Here is a 27,766-nt window from a genome sequence, read left to right as displayed (position 1 = left end):
AGTTATCCTCAAGATAACACACACACACAGACACACATATCTATGTATATATAATATGTTGATGATATACAGCTCTTCAAGGTACCTTTTTGTGGAGTTAAGAAAAATAAACCTATACTTATGTATACTTAACTTCTCGATATTTGGTCTTCAGTATTTTTGGTATGATATTATGATAGCATGATTAAAAACTCAATATTTTAACATGCAGTCCTGTAGACGTTCTAAGATGATTGCTCAGCAGCAAAGAACTAAGGGGCATATTTGAGAAAAGCGCCACTTTTCTTCTGTCCCTTAGCGCCCCCTAATGCCACCATGTGTGGACCGTATTTAAAATACGGCACACCATGGCGGTAGTTAGGGGACTAGTGTCAGAATTTTCGACGCTAGTCTGGCACTTTGCAGGATTAGTGTAAAAAATGTAGGCACTAATCCTGCAAAGCACCCAGAGGCACATTGTAACCAATGGAAGTCTCCTTTTAACGCCTGCTCCAAGCAGGCGTTAAAAGTGCCGAAAAACATGAAACAAAGAAATCGCTCAGATTTCTTTGCACCTTTTTTTTAGCCCCCTCACGGGGAAGTTCTCCCTTTGCATACATTATGCCTGGTGCAAGCATAATGTAACGCAAAGGGTTTCAAAGGGGTGCAATACATGGATTGCGCCACTTTGTAAATATGGACTTAGCAATTTTGGCCTTTTAGTGCCACATTAGCGTAAAAAAAAACTGACGCTAATGTGGCGTTAGAATGGCGCAAGGGGCGCTTACACATGCCCCCAAGTTTCACAATTTTGCCCACAGGTTCACAGCAACATGTAGAGTATCCTGTTGTAAAATAGACTGAAATTCCGATATGCACACATAGCAACTTGCTCGAAGGTGCTAATTTCCAATTTGTTATCTAAGTTTCTCATGCGAACCATGCATGGATGAAACAAGATGTTGGTTTTGTGAAAATAGTACTGAGAAATATAGCGATGAATTTCTCATCCGCTGTCAACAGCATCAGTTTACCTTCCCTCACTCATCCTCTCTTCCTAAAAAGTTCTTCTGATTCCTCTTCAAATTGTTTTTATCTTGTATTCTTTCTTTGTCGTTCTTTTAACAAATATATGATAAACTTTGTATTTTTTTGCAGTCACACCTAAACGAACTTCTAAATGCAAATCAAAATGTAATAATGCTATACATTAATTCTACATTTACTGATGTTGTTATCTATACTGTAGTATAGAGGCTATACTCCCCAAAACACACTTTAAGCAGTAGTTTTAGTAGACTGGTGACCTTGTTCTGTTTAACTTCGGTAACCATTTCATTATAAACTGTTCACTTAACTTCTAAGGGGAGATATATTTATTAATTTGTCAGTTTTGTATGCCCCCACGTGTTACCTTAGGATCCCTTCAGGGTGTGAGTCAGTCGGGTAACGGAAATTGAGGGGGTCCCCCTGAAAGTACCTTGAGGGGGCATCATCCCCTCCCCTCTGGACCCAGTCAGGGGCCTGCTGCTGGTGCACAGTGTGCTATGCTGAGGGAGGCCCCTGGAGCACGTCCCCTCACCCCCGCAACACAGGGGCTGCGGGGTCTTTGTTATTCCACTGTGTGGGATAGCTTGGTAATGTATGGTTTAGTTATGAAAGAGGGGGTTGAACCCAGTCAGAATGCCCATTTCTGGTGTTCCTCTGTCGTAACCCTTGCTGTGTTACAAAACCTTGTGTGAATAAGTAATTCTGTAGCAATTTCTTGAATTATAGGTGGTGGAATTCGTACTACAAGGTAGGTTTGGATACGATCTCCAGTCTTGGGCCAGTACTCCCAAGGATCTGCCTTAATTTGTATTCTACTGATAAATCGCTAATTGATAAAGTGGGTGGTTGATGATCAAACGCTTCTGGCTGGAATGTATTATGGAGTCATTTTCGAAAGGTGAAGTTTTGTGTGAAGTTTTTATGCTGGGAATGTTTTGTACAGGTCACGATTTTGCACTTTGAGAAGCTTGTGACGTTCCTCATTTTAAGATCGCCATTGTCCATGCAGCTTTTTTGCATCCTCCGCTGTAATATCCACCGCATTGCAAGATAATGTTCTGTTGCATTAAAGCCAGCCAAGATGTAAACTGGTTGCACGTTTTTTTTCTGCAAATGTACCTTACAGTTCTCTGTGCTATTTAACTTTTGCAATACATTCCATGAAGTCATGACTTGGCATTCAATTGTGGAAAAGTACAGAGGTTGGCAACTTCATGTAGTTTGCAAAGTCTTCCACAGAACTTTGGGAAGATTGTAAGCAAAAAAATCTTTGCAAGTTCCTACACTCTGCCTGGATACCACTGAAGCCTTTTATCATGAAAAAATAGCAGTGGCTAAATTATATCTGCAGCCAAACATAACTACACATACAAAACTAGACTTTTACAGGTGGAACTAACAGTTGCGGATGCGGTGTATATGGAATACCATCTTGGGTACACACAAATATTCCCTTGTGACTGTAAGAAATGGAGTTATTAGTTGAGAGGGTTGGAAGTCCTACTCAAAAAGCACAATCCATGTCAGGGTGAATCACAAAAAACACTAAATTAGCCTTTGCTTAACCCTCTGGTAGCTTGGCACAAAGCCGGTGAAGCTTAGTTTGGTTGCAATGTGTAAAATATTTATGCAGCACTAACAAAGTGAAAACACAACACAAGAAAAATCCAAAACAATTTAGTAAATCAGAGTAAATTTTAAGAAATAAAATGCAGCCGCGGCCCATCCTTTGGGGCTGAGGGGCTATGCCTCCTCACCTTTTGCCCCTCATGAAGAGTGTCGGTTAGGCTGAGCAAAGGTCAGCCTGACAGACACTCTTCATTTTCAGATCAGGCAGCTAGGAGCTAGACATGCGCGATTTTCGCAGGCTGCTGGCTGGCTGAGCTGACGTTTGCTGGGCTGAAGAGGTCACAGCTCCTACGGGCGTGACCTCCTCAGCTTAGCAAAGGTGCCCCGAGGCCCTCCATCTTGGTGACAAGGGAAGCGTCACCCATTGACTCTGACCTGGGCACTTCAAGTTTAAGCCCTGAAGTGCCATGGGCGAGTGTCAATCAGTGACACCTTGTGACAGAGTGGGGTGGGGTCAGCAGTCTCACTGACCCCATCCCACTCTGTGACTAAGTTGGGACTGCTGCCTTCCCTCATTGGCTGATCTAAGGTCAGCCAATTTGGTGAAGGCAGGAGTCCCAACTCTCCAGGTACCTTAGAGGCTGAGCTGATGGTAAGTGTGTGTTTGTTTATAAATTAATGGTGTGCGCGTGTATGTTTGATAATGAGTGTTGTGAATGGATGTGGGTGTGCGTGTGTGTGTGAATGAACGAGTATGAATGTGCATCCTGCCCGTCCCCCTCCCTCCTCAAATTACCAGCCGCCACTGATAAAATGATACCAGAATGACAGAAACCCAATCAGTAGAACCTGAGATATTGAATTTTAAAGCTTTTTGTTAAAATCAAGAAGCAGAAAGCAGTACTTGTATTTTTTGGAGCGTGGGTCAGGTACGGGGACCAGGTTAGTCCCACTGAAGAGTTACCTTTTCATGTGTGGCATGAGTTTCATTCTTATTAGAGAAGGCAGCGAGGAGGATGCTTTTGGTGTGAAGAGCAGGTTGAGTGTCATGGATTGTCATCGCTGCAGTGCGAAGATCTAGCAATCTTTGGAGCTATACAGTAGTGGATCTTCCGGGATGGTTGCTGTCAGCATGAAGTGCAGGGCTCGTGTTGCTGGTTTTCACGGGCAGTCACTCTCGGTACGAAGTGCAGGTCTCACTGGAACTTCACATTGGCAGTTGTTGCTGTCGGCAGCATCTTGGCGTGAGAGGGCTCATTGGCGAAGAGAACAAACTTTGGGATTTTCACATTTATTTTCAGGAATTAAATTGTAATAAGGCAGCCCAGTTATAGTCCATGGGAGAGTTAAGCTTTACAGCAATGAAAAACGGCTTTAGGAGTTTTTCACTGTCAGGACAGGTGAAACTTAAAGCCATATAGCCTACATTTTAAATGCCATGCACCTGCTCCCTAGGAGTTTTGAGGGTCTACTTTGGAGGTGACATAAGTATTAAAAGGACTATTAGGCCTGGCAAAGGGTTTATTTTGCTTGGTTGAAATGGCCATTTAAAACTGCACTACTGGATGCAATGGCAGACCAGAGACATGTTTTAAAGGGCTACTTTGGTGGGTGGCACAATGAGTGCTGCAGGCCCTCTAGCAGCGTTTAACTTACTGGCTTTGATAACATGTAATACTATTTACTAGTGATTTACAATGAAATTAAATGTGCCAATAATATATAGGCCAGTTTTACCATGTTTTAGAAAGCGAGCACACACACTTTAGTACTGGTTAGTAGTGGTGAAGTGCACAGAGTTCTGAAGCCAGCAAAAACAATTTCAGCAAAACAGCATGAGTGAAGGCAAAAAGTTTGGGGTGACCCTACAGAGAGGACTGGGTCCAAAAGTGGCCCAACTGTATTTTCCCATTGGGTAGCCTTTTTGGAGTAAACTAATACAAGAACACTACTTCACTGACTAATGTATCAAATTTTGTTCCTGATTTTTTTTTTTAGATTATCATGACTCACACTTTATACAAATGTTTTTATTGTTTTTTAGAGGCACAATATGAGGCTGATTCACAAAGGTTTGTGGAATGGATTGCATAGGTCGATTATGCCTTTGCTTAACTGATACAGTTTTGCATATATATTTCTTGGCGTGGCCCTGTGTTGCTCCTAATAAGTATGTGGTTCCCAGGAAGAAAGAGCATTTGTATTCCCAAAATAGATGGGAATTTTTACATAAGACCTGAGAAGAGAATTTATACTTGAACTGTTTTTTTATCTTCTTATGAGAAACTGGGTTGTTGGTTGACAGGGGTATGAGGCCTTGTCAATCAGCAACCACAATTCCTGTCATGGTAAAACACAAGCAAACCCCAAATTAACCTGTGCTAACCCCCCGGTAGCTTGGTACAGAGCAATCAGGCTTGACTTGAAGGCAATGTGTAAAGTATTTGGGCAACACTGCAAACAGTAAAACAGCAAAAACACCACACAAAAGAGTTCCCACACCATGTTAGAACAGAACTGAATTTAATAAATAATACAAGACCAAAATGAAAAAAATCCAATAAGTAGAACTTGAGTTATGAATTTTAAAGGATGAACTGTAAAATAGCATGAAGAACAAGCAGCACCAAATGGGGATGTCCCGGTCACAACGAACTAGGACAAAGTCAAAAGTTCAGGCTGACTTTGATGGCGCTTGAGCGAGCCACAGGGACTCAGTTGGGCTCACTGAACAAAAGTGTCTTAAATCCGGGTAGCAGAGTGATGCACCAGTACCGAACCACGCAGTAGAGGGAACAAGCCTATGTTCTCAACACAGCAGCAGCGATGCATCGGTTTCGAGGTGTGGTGAGGCTGTGGTGCAATTTCTCAATGCGCAGCGTCGAGGGGGCATTGGCCAATTGAGGCATTGTGTTGGTTTCGATTAGCTCAAAAGCTGTAAAGCAGAATTTTGTAGTGTTCGTAGAGGACTCAGTCGATAGGAATGTGAGGACCATGTACAGAGCAAAACAAAGCTACAGTGTCAGTTACGAAGGCAATGTGCTGGCTTTGAGATGTGAGGAACAGCGGTGATGCGATTCTAGATGCTCCTGTTCCAACTCACACAGTAGAAGTGTTGCGTAGAATTTCTCCTTGCACCAGTGGTGATGCAACAGTTATGCTCCCACAGCAGAGAATGTGTCCGTTCTGCTGCAGCAAGTACGTTAGTCCCACTTTCATGGGTCCAGTACTGGAGTGGCACCACTTGGCAGGACAGACTCAGAGATGACAGATTCCAGGTGCAGGAGAAGGAAGATTAGAAATCTGTTATGTCCCTGAGTCTTCATATCAGGAGGCCATCCAACTAGCCCTTGGAGTCACTCTGGTTACTGGGTTTGAGAGATTCGGGTCCAGTCCTTCTCACTCCCATGCAAGAGGGCAGCAGGCACAGGTCAGCACAGCAAAGCAGGGGTCCAGCAAAATCAGTCAAACAGAGTTCAGCAGCACAGCAGCCCTTCTTCCTGGCAGAGTCTCCACAGGTCCAGAAGTGTACTGAATTAATTAGTGGTGCCTTTGATGTGGGGGAGACTTCAAAGACATGCCTTTAAAGTACACAGATGTCCTGACCTTCCTGCACTGGCTCCAGACTTACTTCAGGGAGATATGCAGGTCTTTGTGTGTGGACAGGACACACCCTGTTCGGATGTAATTGAGACTGTGCCCAGCTCCTCCTTCCTATTTTCTCAGGCTGGCCCATCAAGTTACACCTAAACTCCCATTGTGGGTGGCTGTTGGTGTGGAATGCACAAAGCCCAGCTGTCACCCACCTCACATAAGTGTTCCGAGACTGACAGTAGGCACCAAAAGGCATTGAATGGCAAGCAAATGCCAACTTTCTAAAAAGGGCATTTTCAGAATTGCAATTTAAAATCTGACTTCACCATAACTTGGGATTTTAAATTGTGATTCCAGAGACACCAAATTCAACATCTCGATCTCTTCCAGTTTGTGAATTACACTTATAAAATGTAATAAGGCAATCCCAATATTAACCTATGGTAGAGTTAGGCCTTGCAGTGGTGAAAATGAATGTAAGAACTTTACACGTACATGTTCAACTTTTTAAATACTCTGCACCCTGTCCTTGGATGGCCTAGGGCCTACCTTAGGCGTAACGTATATGTATTAAAAAGGAAGGTGTGGGCCTGGCAAAAGGTTTACTGTGCCAGGCTGAAATGGCAGTTAAAAACTGCACACACAAGCTCCCTGATCACAGGCCTGAGACTTCTTTAAACAGCTACTTAAGTGGGTGTCACAATCAGTGCTGCAGGTCCACTAATAACATTTAATTTACAGGCCCTGGGGACATGAAGTGGACTTTACTTGGAGCTTTTAAGTAAATTAAATGTGCCAGTTGGGTATAAGCCAATGTTTACATGTTTTAAGGAGATAGCACGTGCACGTTAACTCTGTTTAGCAGTGGTAAAGTGTCCAGAGTCCTAAAGCCAACAAACATGCATTCAGCAGAAAGGGGAGGAGAAAAGAACAAAGTCAGGGATGACCCTGCAAAAGGGTCCATTCTCAACACTTCTGTCCTAAAATTGTTCTAACTAGACTAGACAACATTGTCTTACATTAGACACTTTCTGTTTTCTTGCCTGACTTAGATACATTTGATTAATAGTGAATTATTACTTTGCAATGGCTTTGTGTAGCTTTAGTACCACATGGTCTTTTTATGAATCAGTCAAGGTACAGTTCTAGATATCTACCAAAGCATGACTGCCTCTGTGCAGTGCCGATTGGTGTAGGTTTAGTTGGGCACCACTTAAGAGCTTATTTTATCTGTCATCTACTCACCTTTCGGTTTGTACATCATCATCTTTGTGTTGTCTCAAAAGAGAGGGACTTTGAATGGAGTTGCCATTTAAAAGCTGCACTGTCACTTGGATTAAGATCATTTTGAAACCTTAGAGCGAAAACTCCCACAGAAGAGCACATAACAGCCCTTTTGCAGTAGATCTCTAGATTTTTGTTTGCTTTCTTTGCTATCAAAAGTGCATGAAGTATGGACACACATAAAATAAATAGCACATAAATAAATGGGTTAACATAGAACAAAAAAAGCGTCTGCAATATTCATTTCAGCCGTAGCCCAAACCCAAGAAAGTTCGGCTAAAGATCCACGTTTGACCTTAGTTATCATTACATGACGGTCACTGACAGATCTAATAATAAAGCAGAGATTTTTTTCGTCAATGCTACTTCTATTGGAAAACATGCCATATTGTCAGCCTGTATAAAGTACGGATCAGAGATAGATCAGACATGGTACAAGAGTTTTGACATTGTATGAATGGAGGCAAAATATATACTTCACACAGTGGCTGACCTGAGGTTGCATTTATTCTTAAAGCTCCTTCAAAATCCAGTGTATGAGGCCACAGTATATTCCACTCTTTAATGAGATTTACTACTTCCTCAAATATGGTAGTTATGAGATGATCCCAGAATAAAGAAGATACATTTTGCTAGTTGATTTAATGTATTTTTCATTTGTTCTTGCTGCCAGAAGATGTTCTGTCAAATTTGTAGGAACAATAGTACATGTGGGTATTAAATATTATCAAAGTGGTTCAAAGCTTCCGGGCAGTACAGTGGTAGGGAAGGTTTTCGAAATTGTGGAGTCCTGGAATACTCTTTGTTATTTGATAGATGAATAGTTGCATGAAATAATCTCACCTCATTGTGTTTTCTGATGTAATCTTCTCCTGTTTCCATATAGGGCCTGGGACATATGACCCTGTGGTAAAAAGCAGTGCCAAAGCCCTTCTTTCAGTTCCCAGAGATGAGCGTTTCAAGGAACAAAAAGTGATTACTCCTGGCCCCGGAGCTTATGAGGTCTGTTCATAAATATATGTTGTTTTCGGCCAACAGGGTCTGTACATATGTCCAGATTGACATAGTTACTTTGTTGTCTGTGCTTGTATGTTCTCTAGCTATGCTTCAGAAGAGTCAATGTTGTATTGTGTCACATTGAAGCAAGTCTGTAGGCATAATTCTCTCCATGGTTTAAAAGGTCTCCCTAAATCTTGCTGCCAATCTCCTTTATTTTCTTAACTGCTTTATGTGTCCTTAAAGTCACACCACCTTTTCCAAACTCTTCTCCTAGCTGATTGCCTCAGGAAGCATCAGATGGGGCATCAGATGGTGCAACCTTTATAGACTTCAAGCTAAAATGCTATGGGTCAGATTTATCATAGTGATGCGTTGCACTTGCGTCACGCAAGGTAACACAAGGGCAACACAAAACCAAAGTCTGATTTACCAACCAATACAAGACCTCCTTGCGTGGCTCTGCGGTGCTTGGCAAATCTGGAGTAACACTAGGCAGTGCAAATTGTTGTTTTGCATTACTCTGCTCCAGTGAGGCACTCCATGGGTGGAGTGTTGGTGTTCCTATATATCCACTCATGGATTTTGCCACATTCTCAGATTTACCATGAGTGGTAGACCTGGGCATACATCAAAATGCCATGCCTTCCCAGGAGAGGTATACCAAGAAGTATGTTACGTCTCCTCGTTTTTTCCTCTTTCTATGTGTTCTGCATTCTGCAGGATACATAAAAGGCGGAGGCAGCCTCAGAGAACTATTTTTTTGCAGGAAGGAACACCTTCCTGTACAAAAACAATACTGCTTACAATGCAGGCACCTTTCCATCATGGCACAAGGGTTCTTGCATTGGCACAAGGCAGCACATTGTGCGCCAGTGAAAGAAATTCACAGGAATGAGCCATATACATAAAACGTCAAATAGGGTGAATTCCTGCCCTTACTACTGCCCTCTCTCTTTCCCTTCCCCTTTCATGCAGTGCACCTCAGCAAGGTGTCTTACTGCATTGCGTGGAAGTTTGATAAATATGGGCCTATGTGCTTAAAATTGTCTACTCCTATGCATGTTCGTGATTTTTTGCTACATCTTCTGTTTAACCCGTCTTGTCCTGTCATGAGTCATAACACCCACAAGCAAAATACTCAGTATATGTATATGTAACAACAGGATTAGGACTACTCAACATGTATATGAACACATTTTTATTTTACCTTAGTTTCCACAGTTTTTTTGTAGAAATATTGATGTTTTGAATCAAATGCAGTGGTGTTTCGTTGGGAGGTAGTGCTACACCTGTCATGGTTGGCCCGGTGTTCCAGCACTTCGTTTCCTGTGTGGGTACCCCGGCACCAAAATTTCTATATGGAATATTCGGCCAGTAAAACTCCATGAGGTTTAGGTTGCAAGGGCAGTCCACCACCTACCCAGCACCCGTCTGCGGTACGGCAGGCAGATGCCATTCTTCCCCCTTGGCCAGCCACAGCTGCATCTGCCCCCGTGGTGCCCAGAGTTGCATCCGATCAGTACTGTGGAACTGGCTATTAGGCCGAAGGTTTCTTCCTGCAAATTATTTATGTGCCTCATTATTAATTGCATTACTTTCAGGTAAAAACGACTTTCGCCCAACGCTGAAGTGGTAGAGTTATTTACTAGAACACCTACCCACAAAATGTAATCCCCGTCCAGAAATATAATAAACGCTATTTTTTACATACCTTACTTCTTTGAGCAATTTAGAAACAATCAAACTTAACTAATTAACAATCATATATAACACTTTAATGTAACAGTAGCTCCTTGACATAAGCTTTTAACATTAACTGGACTAATAGCATTTTCAGAATGTATAGTTAGATTAATTACCATTAACCAAATTAAATTATATATTCATTTTGAATAAATTCCACTAACCGACTGCAAACTTCCGTAAACATGCCATCTACCTGGATTAAATACAATGAAAGCACCCAACCCATTAGCATATTACTTAGCTTTCTTCTCCACTCCTTTAGCGAGATGGTCTCTATTTTTCAATCATTTACTATCTGATTTCTAGCAAACAAAATATGTCAATGAAAACATATTTTCTAATGTTACAGGTGCCTGACTTTTAAAAAGGTTTGGATGTTGAGCCCACATTTTGAGAAACTATCGATGGGAGCAAAATAATAAGGCATAATGTAATTTAAAAAATGCTGAGATCAAATAAAAACGTTTATTAATATTAAAAGTTGTAGCCTGCGATAGTTGCTAGTAAAATCTCTGGCCCAGATTTACTAAAAAGCAGTGCAGTGTGGTGCTGCACCAAAATGTGCAGCGCTACGTCACTTTAGAAACGCAGGGATGCACAGTATTTACTGAAATATGGCTCACCCCTGTGTTTCCCCTGCTCTGGCGTCACATTTACCCGCCAGTGCCATTGCAGCTACGCTTGCACAATAGTGCAAGGGTGTCTGCGTTGAGGGAACTGATTGTTTATGTGCAGAAAGGCATACCTTCCTGCACATAAACAATCATTCATGGCCTTTTGCTCTTTCTATGTGCGCTGCAGAATGCAGCACACATAGAAAAAGCAAAAATGAGGCAGAATAAAAGTATTCCTCCTTGTTGTGCCATGCTAACATAATCCCTGGGGTGACGTTAGTTTTTGGTGCTGCCACAGATTTACGCCTTCTTGTAAATCTGTGGCAACGTCAAAAGCAATGGGTGTTGCTGGGGAACGCCCACAGCAACACCCATTGCACGTCCCTATGACACAGAAAACTGCATCAGAGGGGCCCACATTTACAAGGTGGGGTCAAGCCACAAAAAGCGGCTTAGCGCCACCTTGTAAATGTAGCGCACTGCACAGTGACACCGGAGTGTCACAAAAAGTGACACTCTGGTGGCACTAGGGCCTTGTAAACCTGGCCCTCTGTTTTTTGTATACAAAGTATCAACTTTAAACCGCTGCTGAGAGTATCCCAATCGTCCACTACCAAACCACAGATGCTGCCTTGCATCACCAAATAATGAGAAAAAAATCTAATTTCTGGGGAAACGTGGATCGATCAAACAGAGGTGCTCTCCCTATGTTACTACTTATATCCTCCACAGCTTGCCCCTGAATTTTATAACATCCGATTCCTAAATATAAATAAAATACAGATGTGCTTGACGCATTCTTCTTCAAAGAAGTAAATAAGCATGTCTTGAAAAGCCCCGGGTATAAAGCGAAACATTTCAAAACTTAAGCCCTAACTCTCTTGAAAGGGGGCTAGCAAATATTTAATTACTTACTGGTAATTTCCATTACTCCTGGTCCTGTTGTGTATGTCCAATTCATCACTAATGGGGTGTTTTCACCTCGCCAGACAGAAAAGAACAATGTGATAGGGACATGCTCCTCCTTTAGAAGGAAGGAGCATAAAAGGCTATACGTACCTAGCATTCGTCCTAAACTACTAAGCCTCACCACTATGAAGGCCCGCAGTCCTGGAGGGAGGAAGTGGCGTGATTATTAGGACAAAGACAACAGGACCAGGAATAATGAAGATTACCGATAAGTAATAAAATATTACCAACATGTTCCCCTCGACCTCGTCCCCTTCATCCCTATTGAGGAATACCAAGCATAGACACAAAGAGCAAAAAGAAAAAAAAACACACTAAACAACCATAGACTGATACACCTAATAGTAATTTTGAGGAAGCAGAGCATTGTGCCTTGAAGAAAACAGATCTACGGATGGCATCGCAAATAGTTCACAAATTTGAAGAAAGACTGGACAGGTAAGAGATATCTTGGGAGATGAGAAGAAATGCCTTGTGGAAGAATTTTCCTACCACCTGATATGCACTGCCCTAGGAGAAAGTAGATAACTGTCTGCCCACTGAAAAAGATGAACAGCCATATTCAAAGACTTGGACCTGGTACTCCCCTGGTTGTTCAGATATTCTACTGCAACCATATTGTCTGACCTGACCGCCAAATGGCATTCGATCCACTCCTGCTGGGACAGTAACACCACTCTGAGCACTACAATGAGCTCCCTCCAGTTAGACAAATGTCGGTGTCTCCTGAAAGGTCCCTTTTGCTTGAATTGACCTACACCCAAGTGAATTGACCTACACCCAAAAGCAATCCCCTAACCTACGGAGCTGGGGTCTGTTGTCACAACGTTTGGGGGATCTTACTGTAGAAAAACACCCTTGGACACAGATTCTGGAGTCATCCACCACTGCATCTTCTGAGTCACTGGCACCCTGACCTCTAAATCACCTGAGCTTGGGCACCAAAAAAGAATGAAGATGATTCCATTGTGATCGCAGATTAAATTTGGCCCAGGGGACTGCGAAAACAGCTGCAGCCATGTGCTCTTGCAGTTTCAACCACTGTCTCACTGGCAGGGATTGGTTGTGAATTGTCTTTAAGGATAAAGTTCTCAATGTTAACCCTCAAGATTATGTAAGGAAGACTTTGTTAATATCCCTCCAGAACTTTGCTCCGATGAAGGTGAAGTCCATAGTCTGCACCATCTTGCATTTGGCCACACTGAGGAGGAAGCCTTGATCCTGAATCCCACTGCCCACCACTGCCATGTGCTTTTGCAACTGATCCAGAGAAAGAACATCTCTAAGGCAGCCTTCCAGAAAAGGATAAATCCTTATCCCTTTCAGGTGAAATGATGCAATCAAGGGAGCCACTATCTTTGTAAATACTCTGAGGGCTATTTTCATCCCAAAGGGGAGCATCCTAAAGTGAAAAAGCTTCTTGTCGAGGCAGAATCTCAGATATTTTTAATCTAGATGATAAATCAGGACATGAAAGTATGCATCTTGCAAATCTGCAGTGCACATAAAATTATCCCAGAACACCAACGGAAACACCTTCTGTAGGGTCTCCAACTTGAATGGCAAAGTCTGCACAATTTGCTGAGAGACTTCAGATCCAGCGCCCTCCAAAAACTCTCTGTTGACTTTTCCACCTGAAAAGTATTGAATCAAATCCCTTGCCCCTCTCATGTGGAGAAGCCATCAACAATACCTGCTTCTGGAGAAATGACCTGATTTCCGGAGTCAAAGCCAGTCTCTTTGATTCCTTCCCAGGCCAAGGGGTTGGTCTCACCCTAGAATCCTCCTGGGAGTTTCAAGCTCTATCCGGTAGCCCTTCCTGGTGATCACTCATTCGTCTGAAGTAGATGCATCCCAGGCGCTTAGAAAATGCTGAATCCTTCTTCCGACTGCAAATCAGGAGAGCAGGTCTTTATAGTCAGGACCTAGGCTTCGTAGTTGAGTTGGATTTCTTATCACCACCTCTTCTTCAAAAGAATATGTCATGCAGTTGTTGCTGTTGTCTTCTATAGTGTTGGTGAAAGGAAAACTTAATTGGAGCTCTTTGTTTCTCTGTCAAAGATTGTTTCATCAAAGAAGAGTATTTCTTCTCCTTCAACAACTTATGAATCTTCTCTTCCAGCTGTGGACCAAATGACTGAGAACCTTGAAAAGGCAACCCCAAGGCAGAGGCCTTATGTGCTAAGTCCAAGTGCCACTCTTTGAAAACCAGATTACGTCTGGCCACAATACAGCCCCTTCCCGATAAAACCGTGGCTCTGACGACATCAAACACAATTTCTGACATGTATTCCACTTGCCTCTCAATGTGTTCCAGTACAGTAGTGCAGTCTGATGAATCCTCAAAAGCAGTAACAACTTCTTGATGTCCAAGATGAGAGACTGTCACATATAAGAACCAGAAGTCCCTACTTAAAGTGCTAAATCCCCCTCCGAACAAACTTTTCTTAGAGCTGAATCAAATTTCTCGTCACTTGCATCTTTGATAATAGATTCCTCAGTCAAGGAAGCTCTGGCCACCAATCTAGCAACAAGAGAGTCAATAGAAATAAAGTCCTGCAAAGTGTGATGCATGTCTTTCAGAGGAAACAATTTAGCCATAAATCGAGACAGCATGATTTTATCCGGATCCTTCCTCTCTCACTTTAAAACTTCCAAAATGAAATGATGGACTGGGAAAGCCATTTGACAAGAACCCTGAAACTGACGCAGCAACCCACTGGCAGATGTCTCAGGAATTTCATCCTCCTTGAAAACCCATATTCTCCTTCACACAGGAAATTAAGGCTGTCAGCATTTCTTTCAAAATATATTTCCCCTGGTGATCCTCTGAAATCTGAACCTCTTCCTCTGAATCAGAAGAAACAGGCGACAAAGATCTTCACTTATCCTAGGCAGCCAATTTCCCAGAGACCAGCTCCAACAAATTCTATTTTGTGAGTCTCCTCAGTCTATCTGCCTCATTTTCAAAACGTTTTTAGAAGGGGGAGAGGAATAATCATAAGAATCTTGTGAAGCAACATGCTACTACTTGTGGAATGCTTCCCCCTCGTTACCAGAAAAACACCAAGGTCACATGTACAGCACATATATCAATACTCACTCAGCTATACTGACTTACTCTCGTATTCAGCATCCTTTAACTCCCAAATGCTTCTAGAGAGAAAGAAAAGGACTCCCTTGAGCATGAGCAGACCATCTAAGCCTCCACGCATTTGTTGAGCACCATCCACTAACCAAGAAGTGGTGTAACCAAAAAAACACCACCCAACAACATGGCTGTGTCTTTCTAAACCTAACTGCTTCCGCTTCTACGAACTCCAAGCCCAGCAGGGAGAGAGAAAGCACCTCCAACCTCACTTCTTCTCCTGCCCTGCTGGAGGAGTAGGACTTCACATACCGGTGAACCAAGCCCTGCAGGAGTCACCATCTCCTCATCTCCTTCTGACAAAAGGCAGAAAAAAGAACTGGAGGAATGCTGGGCAAGTATATTCTTATAGGCTCCCTCCTTGGGGGAGGGGGTGGGGGGAACATACCTATTGCATTCTTCTTGTTCTTTTCTGTCTGGCGAGGTGAATACACCTCATTAGTGTGATGGGGCAAGAATAAGGAAGACCTGGGGGGTAATCTTTCTTGGCATTGATGCTTACTCACCTTTGACTCTCTAAATTGAAGATCATTAGCAGGAATGCACTTGACATTAACTAGAGGCCATTTTAGGAATGCATGGATTGAAAAAGTCCACTGTGATGGCGAAAGAGTGAGACATCATACATAGGCCCCAATCTTTGTAAATCACTAAGGGCTTGATTTTGAACTCAGCAGACAGGTTACTGTGTCACCATGGTGGCGGATATACCGTCGCCGAAATCTCAATACCATTTGTATCACCCACAAAGCTATACATAGAACAGGACCGCTCTTTATCAGAAACAAAATAACCAAATACATTCAACAAAGAAACCTCCACTCAAGATTAGCACCCCGCCTTAGAACACCACCATACAAGAAAAAGACTTTAGGTGGTACATCCTTCTCCAGTCATGCAGCCAAACTATGGAATTCATTACCCACAAATATAAGATCCACAAATAACTATCTTGTCTTCAGGAGACTACTCAAGAGTTGTCTCTTTCCTTCATAACTACCATATTCAAACAGCTATGAACTGCATATGATAAATATTTTTAATCTGATTATGTGTATATTCTAGATATGTATAGTTCTTTGGGAAATATGTATCGCTACTATGTCATGACAATAAATCACACACATGCTCTTTAAACCTGTTTAACTAATGTATATTTACTCACGGTTTAAATATGTATATGTATGTATGTATATATATATCTCCAAAACCCACAATTGTCAAACAATTGATTAGTCGCACTCCAGGAGAGTTTTAATGCTTCTATCCAAAGAAGTATAAAAAGACACCACCAACGCGTTTCAACCTCTCGGTCTTGATCACAGCTGTTTGACAATTGTTGGTTTTGGAGATTGCAGAGGAATTGTCCTTTCCTCACGTTTGCACCTGTAAAATTTGTGCGCCATAAGGTGGACCTTTGGAGGGTGTAATATATATATATATATATATATATATATATATATATATATATTCATGTGTGTATGTATGCGTGTCTATACATATAAATATATATATACATATATATATATGTATATATATACATATATATATATGTTGTTCTATGCTAAACATGTTCATAGGTCATTGCATAGCTCCTAGATAAGTTGTTATATTAGATACTTAGGAATCCCTGCTCTCATTTTATATCACACTGATCAAATGTTTTATTATCATAAGCATTTGGCTATTCAAAAATTGAGTAAAGATAAATAAATGTTAGAAAAGTACACTTAATAATTAACTTCAAATATTACAAATCTTGAAAGTCTGTGTTTATACAATACTATTTTTCTTCTCATACTATACCCATTATTATAGTCCTTGAACATATATTCCCTTACTATATATTTACATATCTATTTATTTATTACTTTAGTCCTACTGTACTAGAGAAAAATTAAATAAAAATAAAATCTATAAATAAAATTCAAATTATAAATAAGTAAATTAAAACAAATACTAATAATAATGAATAAATAAATTAAATAAAAATAATGATAAAAAATGTGTGTGTGTGTATATATATATATATATATATATATATATATACATATATAAATAAAATTATAAATAAAAAAATATTATATTTTTACTCTCTTTTAAGCTTTACTTTGGCTACCCATCACCATGTGTCATGTCTCTATCAATCTATCCTCCATCCCTACTGACTCATCCCAAACCCATTCTACTACTTTCATCTCCTAAATAACCCTGCCCAAACTCTTCCCTCCTCTTCCACATGTAACTCACCCAAACCTCAGTTTACTACCATGATCTCCCAAACAACCCTACTCAGTTTTCCCTCATTTTCCTCACCTTTGACTCATACAAAACTCCTCCTGCTACTATGATCTCCCTAACCCTTTCCACAGACTTTTCCCTGTTCTATCCCCCTTTTATTCATCCCAAGCCTCATCCTATTACTATAAACTCCCAATTAACACTTCTGGATTCTTCCTTCCTCTACCCCTCCATTACTCAAGTCAATCCAACTAACAAACACACATATCCGCGGCTCAAATTGACTCATAATAATAATACTAAAACTGTACTCATATTTCCCTATACTAATCCACCACTAATTCCTTTTTGGTTCCGGAGTACTGTGCTACTCGCCGAAAAGCGCTTCAACGCCTCATCAGGGGTAGTAAGCGCTATATAAATACTATACTATTACTATTACTAATATATGCTATGGGATTTATAGATCTCCGTCACCGTTGTGATAGAGTAACCCATCTGCCAAATTCTAAATTTCGCCCTAAATCTGTAAATTATAAGCTCAAATAACCTATTTTTAGATACACTCATTGCCCAGGAATATAATCGGAAATCCATGAAAATCACATGTTTTCAGGTGTATTGTATGCCATTTATGACGTTCATATGTTTACATGCCAGCTACAAACAGCTTTCATGTTACAGAAAATGTGTATTTGCATATTCCCTCCCCTATTTTTTTATCTATAGGGAAAACGTTTTTTTATTTTTTTATTGTAGATAAAAAAAATAGGTTAATCTTGCAAAAAGATACCTTAGAATTACTCTCAAAAGTTCTATTTTAGGGTGTTGCCATGTTGCCAATATGCCCAATGGACTTTTGACCCCTTCCTCTGAATCACCAATTTTCCTCCCACTTATCAGTGGTTGTAAATTCCATCTGCCATTTCACAGATGACATTTTGAGTGGATGCAAGTTTTACTTTGGGGCAAAAATGTATTGTGGATTTCTGCCATTTACCTCACAGAGTTACAGATAGAGTGAAACTGATTTGCTTTTATAAAACTTAGCCACCATATTAACGAATTATAATGAGTTGTTCTCATTAGCATGGGATAGGTATTGAGTACTATGTTATCTAATGTTATGTTAACTGGTTTTGTAAAGCGCTCGAATACCTAGAGGTGTCTTAGCGCTGAGCTTGGTTGGCATTGTAGGAACCCGGACGGCATTAGGAGGTGTTGAACAGCCAGGGTTTTAGAGCCTTTCTGAATGCTAGGAGGTTAAGTGACTCTCTAGTGTATCAAGGTAGAGCATTTCAGGCTTTAGCTGCTCCCAGTACAACACTTCTGCCACACCAGATCAACCTTTTGAACCTGGGGAGGACAGCAAGATTTGCTGATGTCAGGTGAAGGGGTCTGGCTGGTGTGTACCATTTGAAGCAATGTTTTAGAAAATCGGGGCCAGAGACATGTAGCGCCCTATATGCAATACAGAGTGCCTTAAAGGTAATTCTCTGCCTTATGGGAAGCAGGTGGAGTTTTTTCATGGATTCAGACTCTGAATAATGTTTGGAGATTATCAATAAAATTCTGGCAGAGTTTGGAGTTCGGTCAGTACATACTGATGAGCAGTGAGAAGTAGGCTGTTACAGTAATCTACGTTAGCCATTATCAGTGACATGACCACAGTTTTTTGGAGATTGGTTGGAATAAAAGGGAGAATCTTTTTTATAGTCCTCAGAATAAAAAAGGCTGAAGAGGTCACTGAGTTTACATGCTGGTTATAAGTCAAATTGTTGCCAAATAGGATTCCCGGATTCCTGTTTTTTTAACCAGTGTGGGAAGAGGACCAATGTCTTGTGGCCACCAGATAGGTGTCCAGAAGGAGGTATGGATACCAAGCAATAAGACTTCGGTCTTCCCTGCATTGAGTTTCAAACAGTTTCTGCTCATCCATGAGTTGACAGCCTGTAGGCAGTTACAGAATATTTTGCCTGTGTCAGTGTTGCCTTTGACAAATGAGCCGACAATGTGGGTGTCGACAGTGTAGGATGTCAGTGAAAATCCGAAAGATTTTATTAGTTTGGCTAAAGGGGTGATGTATACATTGAAAAGTGTCAGGCTAAGCGAGGACCCCGCTGGAGAGGAAGGAAGGATGAGAGACAAATGTTCCCAATCGATTGATTTGTTTTCTGCCAAGGAGAAAAATAATTCAACAATTTCCAGGCTATACCTGTGTCCCCAATGTTGGCTAGATGGTCCATCAGTAGCCCATGATTAAACATGTAAAAGACTACTGATGGATCGAGCAGAATGAGGGCTGCTCTGCCACCTTGGTCAAGTGATGTCCTGATCTCCTCTGTGGCCTTAATTAGTGCTCTTTCTGTACTGTGGCCACCTCGGAAACCAAACTGAGTAGAATCCAGATTATTGGATTGGATGTAATCGACAAGTTGTCTGTTCATAATTTTTTCTACAGTCTTAGCAGGAAGAAGGAGGCAAGAAATGGGATGGAAGATACTAGGATCTGTAGGATCATGGGAGGTTTTCATTAGGAGAGGAGTCAAATAGGCTTTCTTCCAGGTCGCAGGGAATGTGCCCGAGTTGAACATTAGATGAAATATATTGCTTAGTTTGGAAGCAATTGTTACTGACACTAGATTAGCAACTCTAGGAAGGCAGGGATTCTGCAGGGATCTGGGAATTTTGATTACGTCCTCTAGTGATGGAGACTAGGCTAGACTAGGAGAGGTCCCCAGCATAACATATACCCATACATGCAGCAACTCTCTCTGCCAGTCTCCTCCTGATCGCCCTTCACGCTGTGTCTATGGCACAAAATGGAGGGAGGAGCCCCGACTAGGCATTACATTTCATATTCCAGTACATTGTTTCCACTAGAGTTGCTTGATACTCTACTCCTTATATTTGCTGTAAGTAAATGTTTCCATTTGTGTTACATAGCGAGGCTAAACTAAACCGTTCCTTCAGTATGTACAAATCGGGAATAACAATTTAATCTCCTAAAATGCTAATCATGTTTTAGAATTCTGCAAGTTGAACATTTTCAATGAATTAAATTTTCTCTTCTCTGAACGAATCGTGTGGAAGAGGTAAACTTTCAAAGCGTTCATTGATTTTTGGGGATGCATTAGCGTCCAAATAGAATTTAAAAATGTCTTTCCTAATGTACATTTGAAACTGAGTGTCTCTGTCTCTTAGGTAATGATTAGCATTCCAAATAGCTGAGATGCATGCTATTTGTATTCACTATATAATATGTGTACATATTTATTTTGAGAACGCTTTTATCTTGAATTATAACAAAAAACTGCTTTGACCCACAATGATACAGTTCCAAAATCAAGAGACTGAGTCTATCTTGTTTGCATTGTCCATATCCCACAAACAGTGATTTCTTTTAAGTTTTGATACAGTACTTGAGGGTTTTCTTATTTGACTGCTATCATTTAATGTGTGAGTTTTTTAAAGTACAGACACTCAAGGTTTGTGTCAAGATATTACATTTGAGGGGGCGGAATGGAGAATGAGTGTGGATCTACAATAAAACAAATGTGATATGTGGAATTAGCAAGAATACCATTATCGACTGTGAGTTTGATGCCATCAGCAGCAGCATGTTCTGTCGAAATGTAATATCAGTGGGTGGAGTTCATAGTCGTATCTGATTTTTAGGTCTGGCGTTCTCATTGACCTTTTATTTTTAGTAGAATTGCATATGTAATAATATTACTTATAAGGGATTTCAGCGAGGCCTATTCGTGGATCATTCAAATTTTTCTCCCACACACTATATCGTACAGCATGCAGCATTGGCCAGCTTCAATATGAGTGATTGAATTCTGTTCTTTCACAAGGAGTACATCCTCTCAGTAAGTAGTCAGTTTAGTCCAAGGGACTACTGCACATGAGTTTTGTTTTTAGCTTCTTTTTTTTTTTCGGTGAGTGCCTGACAACCCCTGCAACATTGAAGTTTTACAAAAAAAGACATGGTTAAACAAAACAATTGTTAACAAAGCCCAAAGGCTGGCAGCCAACACCAGGCCTAATGGCTTTGCTAATGCTTGTAATTCATTCATCTGATCATCCTAACGGTTCAATTGGGGCTATTTCTTTTTACTTCAAAATAACCAAAATGTGGTCTTAGCGTTCTGTTCATGGGTACATTTTTGATACATTCACTGCTTATTGAGATTTTGCAGCGCTAAGAGGATTTTCTAGCTCCCCCTAAATTTAGGGGGCTATAAATGTTTAACATTGAACTGGTGCACAGGTTACAAAGCACGTTCACGGCAATGAACACTAGGCATGTGACTACAGATTTACCCCCGATGACTTAGAACATGAGGGATTCCCTTTGTCAACACTCATTATTTTGTTTTGGGCACTGAGTGAAAGAAAATACAAAAAGTTGGATGATATTTTATACAAAACCACACTGATATAAATGACAAAGGATAGGGGCAGCTGGTGGGTGATTTGAGTGCTAAAAACCCACAACAAAGTTGTTTAGGTCAGTTGTTTAAGTCAGTTTATCAATTATTTCAGACTGTAGGTGGGCATTGCTGAATCATTACATTATTCTGGGTTTTAGATTGTGTATACTGTTGCGCATTACATGTTCTAAAAACACAGCTTTTTTACATAACCCTCCATTTGAATAGGTATTTTTCATCTCCACACTCACATGTATGTCTACTTAACATTAATTGGAAAGAGACCCATTTATCACAATTGAGTCTGAGTTTTTCAAAGGCATAATGCTTTTCAAACCTGGAAGAAATGTTATAGCTGGTCATGCCTCCAGAACAGTTATGGTTGTGCAAGTATGGCTAAGTGCATCACCAGACTGACATCTCTTTTCCACAATCATGCACTCTCAATTGATCGAAAAAGCTCTTCTTCAAAGTACACATTTAGAAAGCTTGGCTCATGTGAAGTTTACTAGCTGGTTAATTATTTGCATATATATTTGTTATAATATGTGATATAATATTTGAATGGTTGCTTGTAAATGCAGGTGTTAAATGTTTCCCATTATATTTTGATGACAAGGATTTTAAATTGAGCCATCAAATCAATAAGAGATTTATATGTTTAAAAAAAAATCATTATTATTCTTATATTTTGCTGACATCTTTTTTTAATGTCACGAAAATGCAGTGGCATGTATTGATTATAGTGTCTTTCATAAATTCTTCTTGAAGTGCTATTAAGTAACACCGTGTTTCAAAAGGTAAGGGGGAACATTCTAGTCTGAAATCGAGAACTGCAACAAAGTTGCTGGATTTTGATGTATTAAGGGTTACTCTGATACTTTCGGTCTGGGCACCAGTTTTCTAACCAATCTGGTGTAGAGATGGGGCTGCAAGCACTCCCGATAGACAACTGGATGGGCCCATCCCTTAATCTAATCTCTAGAAGGAGTGCCATTGGGTGTTTAATGTTGAGCGCCCTCTGGATCTCCAAGGTTCTTTCATTGGCACAAGAAACTCCTGACAAAAGGAGATTCTTTTATGAATTCCTTGCAACAAGACATACTTGACGACCAGAGTTGGAACTGTGAGTGCGATACCTCTAAATAATGAACCTGGTGGGTAGAGATTAGGCCCCGATATTTGATATTTGTGAAGAATAGTCACAAAAAGTGGTTGCAAATTGCGCATCTAGGTTTTGTGGAATGCGACCTATGTCCCAATAGGTTGTATCGCAAAATATTACTAACACCAGAGTACCCGTCAGGATAGCACTGAGTCTGAAATATAATAAAACAACAGGGAACATATCATGCTACACCTATATTCCACACCTATGGATGTAGGGAAAGGAAAAATTCCTTTTTCTTATAAATAACCATCACCTACTCTAATAAGGGCATACTTCATCATCGGGTTCACCCTGACTCCTAAAGGTCAGGGTGGGCTCAACCATATTCCAGGGAGCTCTTAAACGAAAATTAGCTAGGGGGCGTAACCTAAAGATAAAAAATCCTCATCGAGTCCAAAGGTGTCCCTTTACTAGATAGACCATGAGAAAGAAAACTATAATATGTTTGGAGGTTGTAGGAAATAAAGGTCCTATGAACCTCTATTTTCCAATTGCTCCATCATGTTTCAGCCTGACTGATGGTTCTGGTAGGTCCTGGGCTTTCGTCAGGGTTGGTTCGTATTTGTCTTGTACTACCCCCATGATGTGATTAACGCGTTTTCATGTGGCATGCAAATAAACTCAAAGCATGCATAGGCAGCAAATTACTTGCTTTTCAATACCTGTAAACAAAAATTCATGTAAGATACCACACCACACTGTGGCTTCCTCATGTGCGGCACACACACCTCTCCATTGTGTGTGCAACACAACATATCATGTTAATTGTGAGCATCCCCTTGTGCCAATTTGTGTCTACTTTTTAACCTCAACACACCTTTTACATACACGTCTCAACTAAACTCAGTCGCAGACACGCCTGTATGGTGTAGAAAATGTTCAAGCAATTTATTGTCATCTTATGCAAGTGTCACAAGTGAGATAGAAAAAGAGTGCTGCGCTACTTTAAATAGCTTTAACTTGGATTAGTCCACTATACATTAAGGTATCTTAGCTGGCCCTCACACTGGGGTTTAAATGTGACTCACAACATTTGCATATCTTTATGACCATGGCTAGTCCTTTGGCATACTCCAACCACACCTACCTGATTTGTGGGATCCGGATGGCCCCATGGAGGCGGGAGGAGGGTTGGCCCTGTAGTCACACCCTACAGGGAGTGATCAAAGATACTGTTAGGATTTAGAAAACCATTACTTTGTCAAGAATGTGCATTCACTTGTGTATCATCCCACTTACTTCCTCAAGGGTCCCTACCCATGCAACACATAACCGGCTCCGCTCTTTGGCTTGTGGCAGTGTTCTGCCCACAGGCAAAGATACTTAAACTCTGGGTTTTACAACCAATTGGAGTGCTGCTCCCTTAATAAAGCTCAGCTGTGATGCTGGCACTATGGGAGTGGGTGCCCAATCACGACACGCTAGGCGTGGACACTGCGTTATCCGAGCTCACCGCCATCTTGCTAGTGCCAGTTTTTGTTGTGGTTGAGTGTGGCGCGACTTTGCCCCGTCTCTACATCAATAAGGTGCTGCTCTTCATGGGAGCTTAGATCTGTAAAGCTTCACCCACTCCCTCATGGGAGATGTAGTTGCTTCTTTTGCATGTTCATGAGCATCATGGGAAAGGAAGTCTGCACCCACGTACTCTGCTCCCCGTTGCCTTTAGCTGCCACAATAATTGGTGCTTTTCTTCAGTCAGCGCCAGGGGCCTTACCCCATAACACATTAATGTAAATATATAAGACCCAACAGAGGTCTGAGTGTTTGATATAAATGGAAAGGGTCTTTGAAAAAAGAAGAAAGGAGGAAAGAGACAGGAAAGAGAAGGAAAACCAGGCTCCCACTTCTTGTGGTCCGTGTCAAGTATCATTCCTTTATGTCTTTACTGATAAAATCAAAAGGGCATGCATGCTCATGGATTTAGTGATGATGACTTCTTTACATTCCTATACATTTTCCTGCCATTAACCAGAATTCCTTACTACTCTCCAAGGCACATAGGTATGTTGCACGTAAAAGTAAAAGTGACACTATGCTCATCATCCTTACTTTGGGGCCCTTATTAACGAGATCCTCACACAATATCATCTGGATTATTGGCATTTATAGGGCTGCCACTGGCTAAGTTGGTTCACAGGGATTTCCTCATTTAATTATTAGTTAACAGTTTATAGACCCACCTTTGTTCTTTCTCTAGTAGCTTGTGGCCGATTCCTATCTGAGGATTGAGTTTCTCTGTGACTGATCACTTGAATTATTTTCATTATGGTTTCTTTCAAGAAAATGTGTTGTCAGTTTGGTTGAGTTTTTTCTACACCTGATTGTGCTCTTGTGCTCACTAATGCAGATATTTACCTTCTGTGTTGTCATTCCAATGTAGCGAAGGCCACATGGAAAAGTTATAATGTGTATGACATTCCTTCTAGTACAAGTCGTTTGGGACCTCTGTTCCCACAATCTAGCAAGATCCAGGTCAATATGTTTGTTGTTTTTAGTCAATAGACTTACTGAAAAATTTCCACAAGGAAAATGTCCTGTGATAGGTGGAAGGTCCCACAGGGTGGTTTGTTGTTCTGGAGTGTTGTGCCATGTGTTACTGTACACCAGTCTGTCTCTCAAGCTTCTGTTTCTCCTGAATGAGAACAGTGGTTTATTAAAGGTCAATTTATTGGAGGTCAGAATGTGCCAATGTTTATTCACAATTCGTCTGACAGCAGTAGACGAAGAACTGTATGTACATACAAAAATCAAGGGACTATTGTCTGTTTTTTCTATTGGGTCTAGGAGAGCATCTCTAGGGATGTTTCGTGCCCTATTGTTTGCTTTTCTAATGATCCTCTCTGGATACTCTTTCAACTTTTTTGTCAGGGATACTGCTTCGCTTTTTAAATCTTTAATGTCTGCACAGTTACTTCTGTTTCTCAAGAACTGTCCTACTGACAGATTTTCTCTGAGGGCCTGGTGGTTGGCACTGTTAAAGTGTATCAAACTGCTCCGATCTGTTGGTTTGGTGTACGGAGTGGTGATGAGACCCCCTTATCTTTTGCCACAATGTTAACACCAAGAATGGACACATAGGTCCTATTTGTTGTCACCTGAGGAATTGATTCCTTTCAATCAACCACCTATTTAATGGTTTGATGGTAGATTCCTGATCATGCCAGATGACCCGGATGTTTTCAGTATAGCACTGCCACATCTTTATGTGGGCATCAAAGGGGTTGTTGGTCCAAATAATTTCCACTTCGAACCAGCTCATATAAAGGCAGGCTATTCTTGGGACGAAGTTACTGCCCATGGAAGTACTGTGACACTGTAAAAAGATTTTATCCTAAAAGAAGAAGAAATTCTGGGTCAATGCAAGTTCAGTTAGTTTCTTGATCCATTGTACTGGTGTGGCTCATGGCCATTCCTGTGCAAGGAGGAGGTCGGTAATCACTTATAATTCTCACCTTGTGGGATGCTGGTGTAGAGTGGTTCAATGTCAAGGCACATATGTATTTCAATTACTGGATCATATTCCACTTCTTTTAGTAAGTTCAGCAGATGTTTGGTATCTTTAAGGTAGGACCTTGTTTGTGTTACCAGGGGTCGTCAGAACCAGTCTGTGTACTGTGACAACAGACCTAGCACAGAACCAATCCCTTATATTAGAGGTCTGCTGGATAACTTGGGAATTATGTAAAGTGCTGTCATCCTTGGTTCCGTGGTGATGAGGAATTGCTGTTTCTTCTTAATGATCCACTCGTTATCGACTGCTTCCTCTGTTAATTCCTTTATAGTACTCTGTAGGCGGCCGATGGGGTCAGTCCATAGGACCACGTATTTCTTTTCATCTTGTAAAAGATCTTGGCATGCCTTCCTGTAGTCTTCTTTTCCTTGTATGACTGTAGCACCCCCTTTATTAGCAGGTTTAATGATCAGATAGTTCTTTTTACTGAGGGTATCTAAAGCCAATCTTCTTTTTTTCATCAGGTTTTGGACAGTGTCTCTTCTATGGTTTATTTCTTCTACCTCTTTTTTCACCACCTGTTCAAAGGCCCAAACCTTTGGGGTATTGTGGATGATGGAGGGTTAAATGTTGATTTTGTTTCTCAGGGTAGTGTGTCCATCATCTGTTTCCAATACTGGGGCTATTCTTAAAGAACACTCTTGCTCGTATTTTACTGAAGAATTCAGCCAACGTACATCTCATCAGAAATTTGTCAATGTGTGTCATAGGGAAAAGGCTGAGTCCCTTATTCAGCACCAAAATCTCATCTAGTGAGAGATTCTTTTCAGTTAGGTTAGCCACTCTGCCCTGGTTGTTTGTTTCTTTGCCCAGCTCCTAATGTTCATACCTTCTGGCTGCTCATTGCTCCACTGAATTATCCTTCCCCCTCATCTTACTCTTCTCCCTCTTCTGCCTCCTCTCCCTACAACATGCTGGTTTTGTTGGCAGAAGAGCATCAGCTGGGGTTGTGGAGGCCTTGGGCACATCTGAGGTCTGTATTGGCCTGGCCAAAATATCAATTGAGGTAGTGGATACGATGGGTTAATGAAACCCCCTCTTCTTTGTTGTCTTCTCTTTCCCCTTGCACCTTGACCAGAGTTGTTACTCGACCAACCATCTGCATCAGAAAAAGAGAAGCCTGAGTCGCTCATTCCTGTGGACTCTGCATCTGAATCATATTTCTTTTTGTAGTTTTCTCTAGTGCATGGTTACATTTTCTCGTGGGAGACTTTCTTTACATCCTTCTATAGTTTGCTTATCTTGCTCTCCATCAGAAAGTCTTTATGTTCCCACATCTCTTTATTCACCTCTTCTAATTTCTTTATAGATCGTGAATTTGATTTGGATATTAAGGGCATCTTCACTCATCCTAAGCTTTAGCAATGCGGCATCTGACAAGCATTTTGCTGAGCCAGTCCCTTGCGCATAGCCGAGAGATGAGGGACCACTCCTTATAAAAAGGGGTGTTTT

The 27,766-nt window shown here is 41.0% G+C and overlaps 1 protein-coding gene across 1 annotated transcript in view; it reads left to right on the top strand.

Annotated features, from left to right (window-relative positions):
• The window catches only part of STPG2 (sperm tail PG-rich repeat containing 2), a 2,086,618-nt gene that overhangs the window by 1,301,134 nt on the left and 757,718 nt on the right, over positions 1–27,766 (top strand). Inside the window, exon 12 of the mRNA XM_069238264.1 lies at positions 8,363–8,478. Within this exon, the coding sequence (XP_069094365.1) occupies positions 8,363–8,478 (116 nt within the window). The remainder of the gene's footprint in view (positions 1–8,362; positions 8,479–27,766) is intronic.

Source organism: Pleurodeles waltl, chromosome 1_2, assembly GCF_031143425.1.
Source record: "Pleurodeles waltl isolate 20211129_DDA chromosome 1_2, aPleWal1.hap1.20221129, whole genome shotgun sequence".
Classification (NCBI taxonomy): domain Eukaryota; kingdom Metazoa; phylum Chordata; class Amphibia; order Caudata; family Salamandridae; genus Pleurodeles; species Pleurodeles waltl.
Note: the sequence above shows the minus strand (reverse complement) of the source record. Positions and strands in the feature narration are given on the sequence as shown.